A 20479-nucleotide genomic window follows, 5' to 3' on the forward strand; every position below is an offset into this window, starting at 1 on the left:
CTTGCTTTGTTCGAAATCGATAATGGAGTGTGCATCTCAGTTTGATATTGTTACCAAATCCATCATTTTTGATGAAGGGAAGAGAGTGTTGGCTAATATCAGCGGACAAGTGTTCAAAGAACTATTCAATATTCCCCATCATAGAGGCATGACAGTGCTAACAATGGATCAAACAACCAAGTTCTTCTAGGGTAACCAAGAGGCCTACTTCGTTCATCTAAAGCAGAATTGGTTACACGAAGGCAAGAAGGGAGTCACCAAGTCGTCAAAGCTCACCAAGTCAGATTTCAAACCGGAGTATGGTGATCTAATTGTGCTTCTCGACCGAATCATGGGTGTGGCTCAAGGTATGCAATTTGAGAACTGTATATATTATTTTATTGATGAAATTGAAAATGGAAAGAGAAAATTTGATTGGGCTAGAATTATAAGTGAAAATTTAGAGTTGCAACTAAGGACAGTGCAAAATCAAAAGCAATTCTATATGGGATCTTATCTTTTCTATCTGATTGCAAGACTATATGAAAATCCTGGACTTAAGGCCTTAGGAGTGATTGGTAATGGGCCAGGGCAATGTCTGGTGCATGAGTGCTATCCACAGCTTCATTTGCACAACACCAAAGACTATAAGATGTTTTATGATGCCTTTTCCATGAAGATGGTAAGGATATTACAAGGGACACTTGCTAAGAGGCTCTCATTAGAAGCGGAAGTAAAAGTTAAGAGGTATGGGAGTTGGTTCATCCAATTTCCGTGATTTACATACATTAGAGTAGTAGGAAGTACAGTTTGTCCCAAGAGACTTCCAAGGTACCCACTCGACAAGATAGTTTTGATGGAGTTGGCTAGGCAACTTGAGCATTATGACAAGATGATGAAACTTAAGGATGAGATAGGCATCACCTTCTCATTTGGAATAGGCAATGATACTTGCCCCAATCCTGTTGCCTTTGCAATTGCAGAGCAATTGTTAGAGCGATATCATCTATGATGGTCTAGAGCAAGACAAGGATTTGATCCTAATGGTCTTATCAAGGCATCTCACGAAAACACATTCAAACATATTCCTAATATAGAAGATTTTTGGGCCAATGCACAAGATGACTTTCATGTGAGAAAGCTAGCTTTCTCAAGATTGTCAGTGGGCATGATGAGGGCAATTAGATGGAGAAGCCTTGATATTCCCGATCAATCGGAAGATGATGAAAATGTGCTAAGAGAAAATTATGATACAGTGGACGGAATAGAATTGGGTCTAGTGGATTGGGATGATCATCAGGGTCCTTCCTTAGAGGCAGTTACAAGGACAATTGATCTACACACCAAGTCATGGTACAGTGAGAAGTTAAGGCAATTACAAAGTTGGAAGGTACACCTTACTTATGAGAAGATGAAACCGGAGGAAGAAGGTCTAGTAGAGTCAATCAGACAGAAAGTTGGGGGCAATAGCTAGCACCAAAGAGCAGTTAAGAGCAAGAAGAGAAATTTGGAGGTTGAGAAAAGTAAAGAACATTAGGAGCCTCCAACAAAGAGACAGAATGTAGCACCGTCAAGGGAGAGCATAATTGAGGCTAGGAGCCAGGATATTATTACAAATAAACAAAGGGTCTTGGTAGAGGTGAGCTCTGGTTCGGAATCAGGTGGTTAAAGTGACAGTACCAAATACTCTCCTCTCTTGGAGAACCAACATGGAGATGATATGACAGTCACTAGTGAAGAAGAGGATAGGCCAATTGATATTGAGGAAATAAGCCAGGCGCCTGAGGTTGTTGATGCTTTGCTAGTTGAACCGAATCTAGATTTGGGGAGATGCACTGCACCACTATGGTTAAGGCAAATGCTTATGCCAAGAGGGGAGGTGGTGACTGTATGAACAGTTGAAGATATTCAAGGGTTAGTGGAAAAGGAAGATAGTGAGAAATAAAAACAAATTGCAAAAACGGTGGCAAAGGTAATCCGCAGCGATGATGAAGGTCACCGAAAAGTTCAGATTGCTATACCAAAGGTTAGCAAACTAGTAGATGAGATTGTAGCCCAGGAGTATGAGATAGTAGAGCATAACTTGGGAAGAATCATAGATGACATGGAATGTGAGGAGATCCAGGAAGGCATGGTTTCAATTAGAGAAAGGTTGAGGAAGGCAAACGAAAGGATTGTAAAGTTGGAAGTCGAAAACAAGTATTGTAGAGATTTCCAACCTATCCAACAGTTGCATTAGGCAGCCTTTCCGCAAGACAACGGGAACAACATAGAAGAGATATCGACTCAACTGTAGAAAATCAAAGATTGGATCAGTGATATAATCCAAGATGGGCAAAATTTATTGCCTTCCTTTATCTCAACATTCAGGTCATTGGTGGCTATTAGATACAAATTTAGAACATTTGAAGGGGAGTGGAAGGATTTCCTTCCAGTCAAGGACTTAGCCATTCCTAGGCTACGAGCATTTATTGGGCTACTGGAGAGATATTTGGAGAGAATCAAGTTGGTGGATGAAGGAGGAATGAGTACAGTGGACTCTTGGTATGTTACCTTGACCATCAGATTGAGGATGCTTGGAGGGATACAAAATGAGATTGCACAACATAGCCTAGGCGTTGACACTTCCATTTCAACCATGTTGGGCGATGTTGGGGTTGCACTCGATTTTGAGGATATCAAAGAGGAGAACGTCAATGAGATAGAGTTTGGATTGAGATTGGATGAGTTGGGGAAGGTTGCCATCAGGAAGAAGCATTTGGGCACCCTTGCCTCCCTCAATGCCTTTATCAGATATGTGAAAGAATATGAGAAGGATCATGAGAAGACACTACAAGCAGCAAGCAACATGATGAATACAACAGAGCTCAAGATAAAGCACACGCCTTGCCCTCCCATGAAGGAGTTAACGACAGGCTAGCCAAGTTCATTGCCTTGGCTAAAGAGATGAAAGAAAATGGTAGAATTATATTAGAGGATCATTTGATGTAAGCCCAAGTGGCAAATTCTCCTTTCTTCTTGGGTACAATAGGTATCTGATTTTGATTGGCTACCATTTTGGTGCCTTCTCATTGGTTTCCACTTTTTTTTTTTCATTTGTCCATTGATGAGGTGGCATCTTCTCATTGGCCGATGAGGTGGCAACCCTAACTAGGGTTTTTGGGATTTGATCTAGATCGTTGATTTTGCCTCTTAATCTCTACCATTGGTTGTAATTTTGGCCTCTATATAAGGCCATTTGCTCTCATTTGTAAAGGATTGAAGAAAATTGTTGCTTAAGATAATACCAAAATTGCTTCTCTTTATCATTGTTGTGACTTGCATGGTAATTAAGAACACTTGGTGTTATTGCATGGTTTCTACTTCCAATGGTTAAAGAAAATTGTTGCTTAAGATAATACCAAAATTGCTTCTCTTTATCATTGTTGCGACTTGCATGGTGATTAAGAACACTTGGTGTTATTGCATGGTTTTTACTTCAAATAGTTAAGAGTTAGATTCCTTTGAAGTTGTTAAAGTAGATTTTATTTTAAGATAGTTGTTAAGAGTAAGAGTAGATGGATAGTTGTATGGTGATATTAGTGGATGTTTGATAGGGATCTATAAACTAGGCCACTAGCATCCTAGCGGCTAGTTAGGAAGCCTTGTGTGGTAATCTAGTCTTTTTCCCTTGAATTATTGCATCTATGGAGGTAGAGCTGCTGGTAAGCTTTTATCATATTCGATTCCTGTCCATTCGCTAATCTTTCCATTCATAGGAGTAGAAATAAATCAACGAGTAGTTTAGTAGTTGAAGTTCATTTAAGAAGAAAGTTAGAAAAAGGAGAAGCATCATTGGTAGACATACCCTCCATCATCACCATCAACATTATTTGACACTAGTATACATTGCAGAGCTAGATTCATCACTATCACAACAAGAGTTTGACAATCCTTGATTGAACAACGTACGGCCGCCTACGTGATTAACCAACAAATCACATTAATATAATTGAGTTAGTATCCACAGGTGTAAGGAACATTGGAGTTTTTCTCATATCTTCATGAGTATTTACTTTTCCAAAGAGGGATTGAGTGTTTGATATTCCATATCAAGTAATCAATTGCTATATGTTATGTAATGGTACAAAACTGACATCAACACACCCATAGTTAGAGCTAGACACTCTAGAGCCTTTGGCGTAGTGAAAGTGAGTATGACTACTCTCTCTAGTAATCCCAGATTTCATGCCTTTCGTTTGATAGGTACATTGGGAGGCCAGCGGGTTATGAGCTTAGTAGACACTAGTGTACAACACAACTTTATTGATAGGCGTGGGTTCTAGTCCAAGGAGTTTGTTGGTTTTGGAGTGAAGGTTGCAGACGGTGCCGTATTGAGCTGTACTAAGAGGATTCCTTAGCTTAGCATCCAGATGGGGGACTATACTCTGACAGATGACTTTTATGTGCTACCATTGGAGGATTATGATGTAGTTTTGGGCATGCAGTGGTTACAGGGTATTGGGTGATACATCATTGACCACTACCGCATGCAGCTGGAGTTTCTTTCTGGAAGGAAGAGGCCTATCTTGAAGGCGGCTTCAGGTGGTAGTCCTAAGAAGGTAACTTCCCGCAGGATGGAGACTATCATTCGTCATGATGACATACTTTGGGCTACACATTGTTTTGTGAAGTCCAAAATACCTACACCTTAGGATGGTAGGGCCGCCTCTCATGTAGACATACAGTCAGTGATGAACCAACATGGTTGTGTCTTTGGTGACATACTTCCTAGTGTACGTCCTGATAGAGGTTTTGAGCATGGGATAGAGATGGAGGATGGGGCTAAGCCCGTGATTGCTACCCCGTATCATCATCCTAGAGGATACAAGGATGAGATTGAGAGGACCATCCATGAGTTATTGGATATGGGATTTGTTTGCCCTATCTCTAGCCTTTTTGTTTCTTCGGTGGTGCTTGTTAAGAAGAAGGATGAGACTTTGCGGATGTGTATTGACACAGAGTTCATCAAGGGGAACAACAATATTATTCTTGATGCACTTTCCAGGAAGCCATCATTTTCTGCCCTATGTTCATTGAGCGAGATTTCGGAAGATTGGAAGGCTCAACTTTTAGTTGAGTATTCCAAAAATCAGCATGCTTGTGAAATCATGGATGGGTTGACACAGAATGATGGATATAGTGTAGTGGATGATGTCATCTACTGCAATGGCAGGGTCTACCTTGTTCCTGAAGCACAGTTGAAGGAGCACGTTTTGCATGCTTGCCGTGATACTCCTATAGCAGGACACTCGGTTTATGGTAAGACCCATAGGGCGGTACGAGAGAGATTCTCTTGGAAGGGTCTCAAGGATGATGTCTTATGTCATGTTCATGAATGCATGATTTATCAGCAGAACAAGTCCGAGCATACTTTTTCGGCTGGATTGTTGCAGTCTCTGCCTATACTGGAGCAGAAGTGGACAGGGATATATATGGACTTCATTATAGGTCTTCCTCAAGTTCAAGGGAAGGACTTTATTTATGTTGTGGTGGATAGGTTGACTAAGTATGCCCACTTCTTTCCTATTGCAGTGGATTTCACAGCTTTACAGGTAGCTGAGTTGTTTTTTAGAGAGATATTTAGACTCCATGGTCTCCCCAAGACCATAGGGAGTGACATGGATGGTAGGTTCACGAGTTCCTTCTAACAGGAACTTTTCAGGCTAGCAGGCACAAAGTTGACTACCAACACTAGTGACCATCCTCAGATGGATGGACAGATTGAGGTAGTTAATAAGTGGGTGGAGGGGTATCTGCGCAACTATGTGTTAGGGTAGTAGAAGGCATGGGTGCGTTGGCTATATTTGGGCGAATATTGTTATAATACTACGCACCACATGTCCATTGACATGACTCCCTTCAGAGTCCTTGTTGATTTGGCTTTCAGTGACAATAGAGTTCCCTTGGCACAGGATTGGTCGCAGGAGAACCAAGATATCATGAGATCTCTCAGGGAGAACTTGCAGCATGCTCAGAATCAACAGAAGTTGTATGCTGATTGGCACATGACGGAGAGAGTATTTGGGGTGGGTGACATGATTTTCCTTCGTCTACAGCCTTACAGACAGAGCACCATTAAACGGGGAGGAGTTGAAAAGCTCAAGCCTTGTTTTTATGGACCTTACAGAGTACTTAGGTGATTTGGAGAGGTGGCCTATGAGGTTGAGTTACCACTAGATAGTAGGGTTCATAATGTGTTCCATGTGTCATGCCTGAAGAAGGCACTGGGGCAGCATATTACAGCATCATGCGATTTACCTCCTTTGGATGAAGAGGGTAAATTGACTCTGGTGCCTGAGGAGATTCTGGAGGTGAGAGACAATTGAGGAGTAGGGTGATTCGGGAGTACTTGGTGAGCTGGAGAGGTCTACCCATAGAGGACACCACTTGGGAGGGTGAGTCCATTTTGCAGTATCTAGTGTTGCAGTTGCTTGTGGGCAAGCATCTCCGAGAGGGGAGGACTGTCATGTCCTCTCTCTAGTCTGACTACAGATTCATGAGAATTGGCCTATTATTGGAGTCTCATAGGCTAGCAGTGGTGGATAGAGACTCATATTGGATACTCAGTGATCAGAGTTGGTTCTATAATCAGTTTGAGAGCCAGTCAAGGCAGTTCCTTAATTTTAGGGATTTTCCTAAAATTTAGGAGGTTGTGGCAGTGATAAGATTTGTGGCTCTTCGGGACCAGTATACAGTTTCAGTTTTAGGGTGACAAGGTATATTCCCTAGTTTCTAGGAGCATCCCTAGTTTTTAAGGATGAGATTGCCAGTTGGCCCACATTGCTCGGCATCAGACATAGGCAAGTGATAGGACCCGTTCACTGATAATTTGGTTGGTTTGGATCTCTAGTTGAATTTGGCTTTCCAATTGAATAAAATGAAATATTTTTTAATATTTCCTAAGATGGCGTTTAAATAAATTAAAATAAAGCTATTTATATAGCTAATTGGAGTAATAAGGGGATTTTGGCTTCATCTGGTCAGGCAGTCTATGTGTTATAGCTCGTTGGAAAGGTCTTGAATTATTATAACTTATTTTCATCATACATAGGCCTTCGGGCACCTAGAGTTATGCTATTTGAGGAAAGGGGTGCTTTTCCTATACATAAAGGCCTTTTAATTGAGAAGATGCCATTTTATAATAAAGGGAAAGGCATATTCTCCCTTTAGGGTTCAATTGGCTTTGAGAGGGAGATAAAAGGAGATGTTGGCTCATTCCTTCATTATCTTTTACATCTTCATTCTTGGTATTTGCTATTTTGCTCTAAGGAGCAATTCTAGAGGATTGGGACACAAACCCTAGAGCTTGGCTATTAGGACGCAAACTCCAATAGATGGCTTCAACAATATTCTTTAGTATTGTTTCAGCAGTTGGCAAAGATTGTTAAGTTCAACGTTTGGGGGTGCTTGTGCATTGCACGTTGAGGGTCTTGTTTGGCACGTTGGGATCTTCTTGTTGCCTTGGTGTGACTATAGAAGCCGTATGACTACCTTTCAGCTGACACGTGATTTGTTGGTTGGATTACATCAGCCATCTCTACCCTTTTGGTGTGTGGCTGGTCCATTCTTGCAGTTGGCGTCTTCATTCCTTGTTTGTAAACACCTTTGCTGGCATACTGATTACATATCTTGCCTAGTACGATTTGTAGCTATTCTGGTTGACTAAATATTAAATTATTTGCTGCTGTTGTTAATTATTGTTTTACTTATATTTGGAAAATACTAAAAAGAACAAACAATCTTTTTGCAACCTTTGTCTAATTCTCTGGGACTATAAGGAAAGCACGGGAAAATCTATTATTTTAATTAAAATTTACAGAAGTTCAGTGAAAGGATCCTTTTGGGATCTTTCAAACATATACATTCTTAGAGCTATCCTAGATAACCTTACGAGCCTTTATTAAATAGGCAATTTTTAGCCCCAAGAAAGTTCTAGAGATTGAATCCTAAACTTTGAGGTTGGCCATCCCTATATATATATTTGATAGGTAAAACACCGCTGGCCATATAATAATACAATAGAATTTCTTCTGAATACATCTCTTTGTCTATTTGATTCCTCATAAATGCTGAATTGCTGATTTATGAAGAACGCACAGATTCATTAGTCATTCTAATCTTCCAATCCTTATAATTTTCTTTGTGATGATCTGTAAGAAATCCAAGCCTTGACTAAGATCAATTGTTAGTATAATCATCAAAGGTTAAAAAACTTTAAATCAGAGTTCTGAGGATTATATTAAGGATTCATTATTCCAATAAAGCCTTTAAATCAAAGCATATTGAAAAAAATCTAATGCCTATCTCATTTTAAAAGGTACTAAGATTTGCCGAATATTATAAACTGTCAAATAAAATTCTATATTTTATAGTTTGATAAGAGGATGCAATACCGATGAAATAGTTATTTTAATTAATCTTATACGTGGATAGTCTTATTTAGATCATCTTGGTTGAAATTAAATTTCTCTTAAATTTCAAATTAAAATTTAATTTCTCTTAAATTTCAATATAAAATTACCTCCAGAAATGCCTAATTAAATAAATGAAAGTTACGGATATAAGCCTTTATCTAAACTGAAATTAAATGTATGACATGGATGGGCAACATAAAAGAAATTAGCCTTAAATCCTTAAGAATAACTAAACTGAAATTAGAGACAAGATACAAAAGTGTGTTTTTCCTTGTTACATGTAAACAAATTTGTTACCTATATAAACTCAAATAAGCCTTTATAATTCTAACCTTGTGTTAAAGCCTATTTACTATAAGTCATACAAATTCTACATGTCATAGAAGGTCGCAGAGATTTATCTGTAATTTACATGAAATACTAAATTCAGATGAATCTAGGGTTTTTTGAAGTAATTTAGAGAAAAATTAGACAGCCAGTACCCTGTTAATTTCCTTTAGCTTGTCTTTAATTTCTTCAGTGAACTCTTTTAGCTTGTCTTATGCAAGCCCGTTCTCCAATTGCGAATGAATGATAGGGTCTGTTTTATTCTAAACAAAGTTCTTAAAATCATATCGATTAAATCAAGGGTTCCTCGATCTCATAAAATGATGTCCTTTGCCATCATAATAAATTTGGAAGGAGTTCATCATTTTTGGGAGATGAAGTATCTGTCACTTAATGAGGGTGGTATTAAAATTATAGCACATTGTCCTTAAAAGCATTCTAATCTTTCTATACTATGAAGTTTTATCACATCGGTATACTTTATTAAAATTATGTTGAAAGGTAGAGTTTTTAGAGTTTTCTCTCGATTTGATATCTTGATTGGTTTTCATGATTTCTCTAGTTGAGGATTATAGTTGCCAATCCTCCCTTTATGAGAGGTCTTTCTTGGGTGGCGAGGGAGATCGCTAAATTCTCTTAGCTACAAGCTAATTTGTTTTTAGGAGTCCCTTTAGGAGTTGAATGCCTATCCTTCATCTATTCCTATATTTGCTAATTCATGAGCCCTTTGGTTGCCTTCCTGGTAGATTTGATTGATTGTAATTTTATCGAAAGCCTCTCATAAATAGAGAGCTTTAGATAACAACGAGTCTAATTTCCAATTACAAAGGGATCTTTTTCTTAAAGCATTTATAATAATTGCAGAATTGCCTTCAATCTCTAAATACTTACATCCTAGTGATTTACCTAGTGCCAAACCTTCAATAGGGCTTTTAGTTCTGCCCCATTATTGGTTTCATTTCTGATTGCTTTTGCTATCTTTGCTATTTCCTTGTCTTCTGAGTTATGAATAATACATCCATTACTTGCTTTGTCGAGATTTCTCCATGAGGCTCCATCAAAATTGAGCTTGAACCAACCCTCCTTGGGTGGTTGCCATTTACAATTGTTCGGTTTGCATTTTGTAGATTCTCCTCCTATTTCGATGAAAAGAGGTAATTTTTAGCCCATTCCATTTCCCCCTCATTTTTTCATTTTGCTTGTTCATAACTCTATTATTGGCGAGTTTTGTTGGCTTTCTTTCGGCACCCAACTTCTAAACTTTCAAGATCGAGTCACAAAGAGAAGCTGTCCTAATTCTCATAGGTCATATATTGATCTATGTTGAAAACGTTTTTGTAAGGTTGATATTTTGTAGAGAGTGTTGTTTAGATGAACCTTTGAACTATTGAGCCAAAGAGTTCAAGTTTAAGGTTCAAGTTCAAGATTTGAGCACACATGGTTCAAGGATCATCATTCAAGTTCAGATTCCGATTGAGAAGTTGGTGTAAAGGTCCAAGTCCAAATGTTCAAATGCACATGATCAAAGCATAAATTGTGCAGCTCCATGCGTAAAGTTTGATGATCCACAATGCATCAATTGAAAAGTTAAAATTCATGAAGTTCAAAGAGATTATTAATCCGAACAATTCATATTTTCAAGTATTCAACTCCACCTATCCTACTCGTTGAAGTGAAGAGCTTATTAAACGAGCACATCAATCCAAATGCCCTAAACCAATGGGTTAATAAATTCAGTTATTGTGATAGTTAGAAGCTATAGTGCAAGTTTCAAGGATGCCCATTATTCTTCATAAACATTATTAAAAGGGATCTCATGCAAATGGAAAAGGATGTGAAGTCTTTTAGAAGAAGAAAACCCTTGTCAAAGAATAATTTATTTCAAGACCCGATAAATATGATCTTGGAGGAGTCTCATTTAAAAGCACAACTGTTCGGTCAAAATTTGTTGTTGCATAGAGGTTTTTAAGACACTGGCACTTGGAACCTTTAATGATTTTATCAAAAGGCACGTTCTCCTTGCTGTGGATGCAGAAGGTGGAGCTCAAGTTAAAAATGTTGTGCAAATGCTTTGGCACAAATTTGAACTCATTATTACTCTAGAAGGATGTTGTTCAATGAAGAATATGAAACACCATTTCATTCATAGATGAGGCTTTTGAAACATGGGGTTGAAAGGTGTCGAGATATGAGAGTTTCAATGTCCCCAAGGCCCATTTCAATGAAACACATCATTAATGGGAGATGACTCTTCTTGAGGCAATAGTCGGTTATGTCTCAAAGGCAATTTGGAAATTCTCCAAACTCCGCACTACACTTGACAATATAAAGGGTAAGATTGTGTTCTACGAAATGCTTGCAAAGAAAAGAGCCACTGAAGACAAATGTCACAACATTAGAATGCAAAGGTTTCATGAATTTGAGAGACCTTCGGATAAATGAAGGAAATCAACTATTACATTGTGGAACACCCTATGTCGTGGATCCCAATCGTGATGCAGAAGCATAAACCTGAGTTCCAATTTCAAAGTTCGAGTTTGTGGGCATGATTCATTCAAGTTTCATATTGTGTGTGATTACTTCAATCAAGGAAAGAGGTGACAATCACTAAAGCTCTAAAGTAGTGGCATGAGATAAACTTTACAATCAAAATGAGGGTGTCGGGTTACATGCCAATTGTGTGTCAAGACATCTCAAGGTAGGCATCACTCTGGAATAGAGACACTTTGTGCCGCCTTCCTTATACTGGGTGAATATGGTAATCATCATCAATAAGGATGGCCCTATCGGCTATGTCAGCTTAGGTACAACCATTCCTAAGCGACTGAGAGCTCAACCAACCAAAGGATACTATCCTATCACTCTCATCTATATGAGAGAGCAGAATAGAGAAGAATGTGCATAAACCGTTTGGCAAAATGAAAATATGGTTTGAATGTTTATTTTATCGCGTAAATCAAGCAGTAGGATTCATGGAGAATGTGAATGGCTTGCAGAAAGTGTTGTACTTCCATCTCCAACCTGTAGGAGCAAATGCAATGCTCAAAATGTGTTTGGCAGAAGGCTTGAGCATGATAAGTTTTGGAGGAGTACCTCTTCACATTGACTTGGCTTGCTATACTTGGTCTCTCAAATCGAGAGACTCCACATCAAGTCCGACTAGACAGTTATCCTTGTGGCACAAAACAATGTCTTGTCACACCATGATTATGCAATCAATACTCTTGGTCACGTTGGCACTTACCTGACATCTGAGCATTGGGATGAATTCAAAGGCACATCCATGTAATTTGCGATATCAATAACATTCAATGAATGCAAATCCAACGTCTACACTCAGACATCTAAGTCGCAGCCCCAGTTTGGATGGAAAGAGTATGAACCTCAGGTTAAAGCATTTTTAGAAGAGATACATAATTGAATAGTTGAAGCTCGGGATAACATTTGGCAGTTAGAGTAGTATTGAGGGATGTCCATCAAGTGGCATTTGTTGATGATTTGAATTATCAAAACTCTCTATAATTTGGTGGAACACAAATCGGGAATAAGGAAGGAAATTTAAGTGGTCCAATAATTTAATTATACTTATTGAAGTTTAAATTAAATAAAATCTATTTCAAGGATCATTAAAGATATTATATTCAAAATCAGAAAGCTACAGGCTAGAGGTAAAAGTTAGATAAAAGGAAACTATTCATGCTCTTTAAAGAATTGGTTATGGAAATCGAAAAAGGGAGATTTTGATCGAAAGAAGAGAATAAATATGAAAAAGAGGAGGAAAGCAGGGGTTCTTTCCTGCAGGTCTTGAGGCTACGGGAGGAGGAATATTTCTTATGAATGTTTATTGTAATAGGGAGAAAGGAGGAGCTACATTTATTGTTTTCGCAGCTTGTTTGATGGCAGGGGAGAAAGTAATCTGTTGGTTGTCTTTCTATGTATTTGAAAATAAAGAAAAGTTTATCCTCAGATCTGGTTGTCTGAAAATTTAATTTTCTGAATGAAGTTAATCTGTCGGTTTGCTCATTTATGTTTTCAAATACAGTCCTGTTTCATTATGTCAAGTGTGCGCATGCTATGAATTCCATTGGTTTCATGCTTTGATATATGCAATATGATAGTAAACCTTCTCTCCTTATTTCTCTGCTATCAAGGAAGATTGAATAAATGATCTGTTGGTCATCTATTTACTTTTTCTTGAGTTCTTCACATGACAGTTACATTCATCTCATGGTGATGGATGAATGTGAACAACCTTTGTGTCTTCTGGTGAAAGGCATACTCAGTAATCTAATTCATTGAATATCTTTTAGAAGGGAGCTTTGCCTTCGTATCAAAACTCAGATAGCACTTGCACATAGCCATTATAAGTGACTGAACTGCTAGTCACATGTTGTGCCTCGTTATGCGGGTATTCATGAGTCATTTTTGTATACATTTATAAAAGGGACGAATCTGTTTACTAACAGATTTTTGGCAACTCCTGGGTAGACACAGGCAAAGATTGATGGCTAATTTGTTTCCTTAATCATTTTTCAGATATCTTTGCGTATGCAGGATTGGCGGCTCTGTCAACATCATGCTCAATCCAAGAAGTATGAAAGAGGGGAAAAGACCAAACCCTACAACTGAGGAGATTCTTGAGACGGATAATGAAGTATTGCACGATTTTTGGGACTACTGTAGGAGTAGTATTTCAAGAGCTGTTAGAATGAATATAAGCATAGAAGATGATTATGTATCTAGATGCACTATTAAGGAAGAGCCTTTGTGCGAGGTTCCACAAGTTGAAAGAGTTAGAAGAGGAAGAACACTTGCTGCGAGCTCATGGCAAGAGGGTAGTACAGCTGAGGAAAGAACTACATGCTGACGATGAGGGGGAGTTGTGGCTGTTCCAAATTCTTTTTGCTCCCAATTTTTTTCAGTTTTTAGTAATAAAGAAGTCCAAGCCTAGAAGCAACTCAGGAGAAAACCTACAGCTGAAGATTTCAATAATGTGCAAGATCAAGCCTTTCAACATCTGTGGAATGCCTTTAAGAGGAGTACCTGTGAAGCTGAAAGGAATAAGCTTTACCCCTCTAAAGATCATCGCTCTTCATTGCTGTTGAGACGTAGACATGAGAAGTACCGTGCCCTCAAGAGTCTCAAACAAGGGACACATACTACAGCCAGCAAAACAACAGAACCAATATCTTGTATTTTCTCGGTTCTCGGTGAAGAGATTCTTGAGACACCATTGACTTGTCCATCCATGTCCTTGGATCACGAACAACGGGAAGAAGATTACCATGTTGAAACTATGAAGTTGAGTACTTTTTCATCATGCATAGAAGCAGAGAGAAAAGAAGAGACATCTACTTCTCTAGGAAAGGGACTACCAGAAGAACAAGAGGATCTTTACATTCCGATGGGGTTCTTGAAAGTCTCAGATGATGATTTACGGCCTAATACCAGGGTCCAACTTGACAACCTTCCAAAATCAGAGGTAAACACGCTCATCCCTGACAGCAATGAGTTCCAAAAGGGAGACCCTCTCACATGCCCAATTGAAGGAGGCACTCTTCAACAAATTCCCACAGCAGCAAGTAAAATGGAGAAAGAATTTAGAGAGTTGGAAGATAAGGTCACTTGGAGTGAGCCTAGCCCGTTATACCTACCAATGGGGTTTTGTGAAGATGCCACTATAATGGATAACCCTCTTTTCCAGATATATGAATCACCTTCAGGTGAGAAAGATTGTTTCTTTCCTCTTGGATTAGAAAATGTTGAGGCAAGTATAAAACAAGGAGAGCATCAACGTTTCAAAGTAATGGTCTCAAGAATCATTAAAAGTTTCAGCAGATATGTTGCCTCATGAGGAAGAAGTTGTGCCCCAATTCTTCCCAACTGATGAAGGAATTGCTCTTATGGAAACTCCAGGTATAAGCCCTTCTTATTGCTCTGTTTTGGATAAAGAATTTTCAGACTTAATAGCAGCAAAGAATGATGAAGCTATTTTGGCCAAGGTTGACCCTGTGCTTGAAGAAACATGTTTTGTTTCAAGGGTGTTTTGAATTCTGAAGTGTTTAGTAACATGGATTTTTTCTGCAAATGTAATTATATTGCCGTTGTTATAGATATGTTTCAAATGCAGATTTGAGGACTCATAAATATGAGAGGAGGAGACATGTCTCATGAGTTAATCATCATTAGTTAGTATAATAATAATATAAATAATCACATATACATACATACATACATACATACATACATACATACATATATAAAATAATGTAATGATCATTAAAGATTAAGCCCCATACACTTGTCTAAAACACAATTTGAGGGTAATCTGATCCTAAGAATGAGAAGTTAAGATTAATTGGCTGAGTTTCTTGAGGTGGAGATTGAGTTGAGGTGAGGAATCGGAAATTCCTCTTGCCCCCTTGATTTCCGCTTGCTTCTATGGCATGAAAACATGAAAAAGTCCTCCAAAATTAGTAGATGACAACAAAATGGAGTTGAGTGACTGACTGAGTTTAATGAGAAACCACGAGTTTGAGGAAAATGAAGTGAAGAGAGGAATGTTCCGCCACCCCTAGAGGATTCCAATTTCCTTTGTAGGGTAAAATTCACCCTATATTATAGTGCTTGAATCCTAATCTTTGACCCCCGATGTTGCAATAAAAAGAAGAGGACTATTAGAAAAGTGGAGCGTTGAAGTGAAAATCGACTTACATGGAGGTGTAAATTTGGAGGAAAGAAAATCCTCTCCACCTATCGATTTCTGCCTTGCATCCATGATGCTGAAAATACCAAACTTTGCTTCCTAACTTCATTAAATGATGATCAAAACCTGGAAATTGGAAGGGAAGGCAAGTGATGATAGAGGAAATGAAACGATAATAAAATCAGTTTTGAGAGGTCTTGAAAGGTTGAAGGAAAAATGAGAAACAAGAGGAAAATTTCTATAAGAGGTGGATTCTGCCACCCTTTATAGGAATCCTTATTCCTCCCCCTTGCTTGATTTCTGTCCCAAGGAAGAGGACGCTTGGTCAAAGACAAGAGGGTGATTTGGTTTATGATTAAACAAGGAAAACATGCCTTTAGTATGTTGGCCCTTTAGCAGATAAAAGGGGGGTTAAATAAATGTTTTTATCGGTTTAAATAGGGCCAAGTTGGTCCTCATAAGGGACATACTTTTTTGATACCCCCATTGTCTATATAAAGGAGGTGAAGTTAATTCATTTCCACATGAAGACAAAACAAGCGTAGCTCTGCTAATTAACAATGACCTCTCATATTTTGCAACAATTTCTCTTCATCTAAGGCAGTGATCTCCTCCTAAATTGGCAGAAACTTCATCCAAAAGGGCAACAATCTGTCATAAGGAGAAGAGAAAGTATCTAAACGGAGTAAACTCTCTTAAAGGAGCAGTAATCTTTGAGCATAAAGAGCAGGTTAATCTTCAAGAAAAATCAGAGATGAGGAGGGTGAGAAAACTAAAATCTGGGCATGTTATGTATTGAAAAATTCAGTTTCCAAATTTTGAGTGAATTCATACCAGTGTTCCTAGACTTTGCGAGTCCGAGGCAGAGGCGACCTTTCCGAGGCAAATGGCCTCTAGACTCGGACTCGATCGAGTCCTGGTAGGGTCCATGTGGACTTGCCAAGTCTCGAGTCCTGAGCCCAGGACTCTGGAAAAATAAACAAATAAAAAAATTACGAATTTGTGAGATAATAGATATAGAGATTTTTGGAAGGTGTTTTTTTTCAGTGTAGATTAATTCTGAAAATAGTCAGCTCCCAGTCTGAAAATATGAACAATATCTGTCATATTAAAGGAAATTTAATGTTTAACTTCAAATCTTCAAATGTTGTTAACCAGGTTATAGCAAATTGCATAGTTGAATACATAGACATACTTGAGAGCCCTATTGTTGTCTACAATGTGCACATAAGTTGTAACAAACATATTTCTCAATATCTGAGTCTTCCATGACTTATCTTAGGTGTATTCGTAGGAAGGCATAGGCTACTATGAACCTTAGTCTTCTACACTCTAGCTGATATTTTGATATATGTTATGAACTTTTGATTCCAAGGATTTCATAAATTGTAGACATTTGATAGTGACACTATGTTTAACTTTATATTATGTTATTAAGTTTTTTTCCTTCGAGAAATTCGCTTTTATACTTATGTGATCTATGCAAAATTGTGTATGAGTGTTAAGTAGCTTCTATTTATCTCAATTATTGTGTATTTGATGTTAATTGACTAAATGATGCATGAAAAAATCTTTAAATCCTTTAAAATCTTTGAATTTCATGGGTTTTTTGGTTTTCTAAGTCCTTGCCGAGTTGTGGCCGAGTCCGAGTCCGAGTCCGAGCCCAATTTCGACTTTTCGAGTCAGAGGCAAGTCCGAGTCTCGTAACACCATACCAAGTTGCAAGATAAGAATTGTTTTAACTTTTATCAATAAAATCAAGAGTTGGAATTGCAAGAAGATAGAGAAATTTGATCTTGAACTAAGGAAATTCCATGACAAATTGCATTTTGCCTCCTTGTCTCTATATAGAAGAAAAGGTTGATCTAGATGTAATCTTGTGAAAATTTTAAGATTTCTTTCATTTTGTTTATTTCATAGTAATTTTGTGAGCAAAATGAAATCTTTCGTTTGTTTTGCAAGGTAAATAGTTCAAGGAGAAGCTAGGAGGGCAAGGAGATTGTAGTAGGTCAAGCTCAAGACTTCAAGCAAGAGGATGCTAGAGGACTTCAAGTGAGAAGAAGGTTCAAATCAAAGTGAAAATTCGAAGATGAAGATCAAGAAGTAAAGAACAAGGAGATAAAGAAATTAGAGAAGACTATCATCAACTTGAATTTTCTTGGAATTCAATTTTATTTGAAGGATCTAGTTACATGGAATTCGTCACTTCAAGAAGTTCAAGATTCATGTTTGCAAGTATAGTAAAGTTCCAGTCATGACAATGAGAAAATTTCAAAGAATGAAGATGAAGCAATTTGGGTATCAAGATATTTTCTCATCACGAAGGATTGATCAAGTCTATGAGATAAAGATTTTGAGGTGAGGCCTACTTGTCTTCAACCAATCAGGAAATTCTAGTTACACGTGTTTCAATCACATTGTGCTAAGTGTACATCTTTCTCATTGGTTCTCAAAAGCATTGTAATTTTCTTATTGGCCCATAGGGCAGTGCCTTTATGTAATTGGCTGATATGGTGACAACCCTAATTAGGGTTTGTAATGGGTAAATCTTGGCCCTGCATTGTAATTGAACAACTATAAAAGGCCAAGGCCTTCTCATTTGTAACTATTTAGATTTCAGATTCATTGGAGTGTTAGTAGTAGATGTAGAGAAGGAGAGGAGACTTGATGAAATTATTGCTATGATACTATCAAAGAAATTTATGATTCATTATTGGTCTTCATGGTGGATCACTTGATTTTGCTTTTAAGTTTTTGCATGCTTTCTTCAATTCCTTACTTAGATTAGAGTTCATATAATGTTGAATAGAAGTAGAAGTAGATGGATGTAATATATTGTTGAATGGTGGTTAAGGGCGGAGCTAGTGTCCATACCTTTAAGTACTTGCTGATTGTAAGTAAAAGCGCAAGGTTAGTCTAGGCCTAAATTAAGTGTTCATTTGGATTGGGTCTTCAGAGGTATTAGGATGTATATTGACAATGTGAAAATTATTCCTGCATCCATAGACGATAGCACCCTCCTATGTCTAGTTGACTTGACGATGCAAGGATTGGTTTGAGGTTCACCCCATCATCACAATTGTCTTACTTAGAGTTAGAATTTCTAAACTCTTGCTCCTTTGCAAGGAATTTTGGTTGAAAGTAACTGAAATTGTTAAAATAGTTAATATCCATTGAATGAATAGCGTAAGTTCCTTTGTAATAATCAATATATCACATCATTATAATTGAGTAAAAGTCCACGGACCACAATAAGAAGGAACCCTAAAGTTGTCTCATTTGATCTCACAATCTGTCTACATTGTTTAGCATATGAGCATCCTTATTCAAGAGGGAGTTGGAAATTTAGTGTTTCATCTTGAAATACTAAGTATTGGATTCTGTATGTTATAGTGGAACAATACTCACATCAACAGGTCCACTAGCCCTCTTAAGACAAATTAACCATCAAAATTCTTGCCTTTCCCTCTCTGAAATGACGAGGATTGTAAGAAATATATCATTCTTTAATGAGTTTCAAGTAATTGACTATTGTAAGCTCCATTTGTCATTGTATTTGTAAGGACAAGAAAGCCATCACGATTCATTTTATATCAGTTAAACTAAATGACTGTTCATAGCGCAAACACTCCAAGACTATTGTGAACTCCATTTGCATCTGAATATTTACTCTCTCTCTCTCTCAGTTGGCTCGAGAAAGTCTAGTTGCTGGATTATCTGAGATTCAATTGCAAAGTCATGTTGTGTGCAGAGCTTGCTGAGTAGGAAAGCATCATCTGACTCATTTCTCAGGTGGAGACTCTGGAGAGCATCCACAGTTTATTTTAAGAGCATTTTAATCCCAACCAAGGGCGTGGCATCTACAACCACATAGGCTAGGTTGGTCCAGTGAGATTGTCTGAGCATAACTGTGTTTTCATTATGCCTTGCAGGCCTCAAATTTGGAGTAATATAATTTTTTTTGCATGATTATTTTTACTCAAATATTCTCTGATGAATTATACCTAGTTCTAACTGCGATTGAATCTGCAGTGATGCATTGACTGTGTTTTTCCATTCCGAATTTTGATTTCTTTAGTGTGGATCTTGGTAAATCAATAATTGGTTGCATGCAAATATAAGTTAATTTTTTAAATTCTCGTCTGCCAGTTTCATTATTCCAACCATTCTAATTGATGTATCAATGCATACTATTTCTGTGCAGGTTAAAAGTTTATATGTTGGAAAGGATCATGTCGGGGATGTTCCTTTACACAAGAAGATTCTTGCTGCTCTCACAACAGGTAAATGTTACCAGAAATGTGTTGAGTTATTGCTACAAAAATAAAATTAAACAATTTGTTTGGTTTTTGCCTGAAAGCTTTTGAGGGTTAACATGTTTTTATTGATGAGTGGGTGTGTTTGGCCTGTTGTATCAGAGTCAAATTTCACGTGAGTTAACTTGAAATGTTTTAGTGTTTGGTTTAATATCTGGATTATTCATTGACTTTCTTTAGCTACTATCATTCTATCATACATTTTTGTAATTTGCATTTCAAAGACTAGGAGAGTATATAGCCATTAAACCTGCGAGGCTGATAAGTTGTATGAGGTTTAAGGAGTCAGGTCCATAATTATACAAATAATAAACTCCATGAGGAAGAACATTAATACGTAGATGTGCTGATAAAGGCTAAAAAGAAAAATATTATGAAATGGAATGGAGTACGAATGAATCTGATGATGTGGTGAGAAGTTGACATCTTCTAGACACCATTCAAGCATGTGACATAAATGTAGGCTGATCTATTAAGTTAACAACATTGATATAGTAAATGCATGCTACACTGAAAGTTCACTAACACTTGCAAGCTATAATCCAATGATATACCACAACTGCAGGCATTTCAAAAGGACCTGACAATATGCTTTTTCTTCATTCTAACACATTAGTGGCACCTAAAATTGCTTTGATGTGTATTGCTTATTTTTCATTTAGAGAACATGGCTAACCTTTCTAAAATTATGAATC

General features: G+C 37.7%; 1 protein-coding gene across 4 annotated transcripts in view; it reads left to right on the top strand.

Moving 5' to 3' along the window:
* Nucleotides 1-20479, top strand: part of LOC149543428 (mitochondrial uncoupling protein 1-like) — an 80915-nt gene that overhangs the window by 17670 nt on the left and 42766 nt on the right. For all 4 annotated transcript variants that reach the window (XM_089798217.1, XM_089798215.1, XM_089798214.1 and 1 more), the window contains one exon: nt 19673-19751. In XM_089798217.1, coding sequence (XP_089654343.1) covers nt 19673-19751 — 79 coding nt within the window. The remainder of the gene's footprint in view (nt 1-19672; nt 19752-20479) is intronic.

Source organism: Cupressus sempervirens, chromosome 8 (assembly GCF_028749045.1).
Source record: "Cupressus sempervirens isolate cs-2001-9-10 chromosome 8, ASM2874904v1, whole genome shotgun sequence".
Taxonomy (NCBI): Eukaryota; Viridiplantae; Streptophyta; class Pinopsida; order Cupressales; family Cupressaceae; genus Cupressus; species Cupressus sempervirens.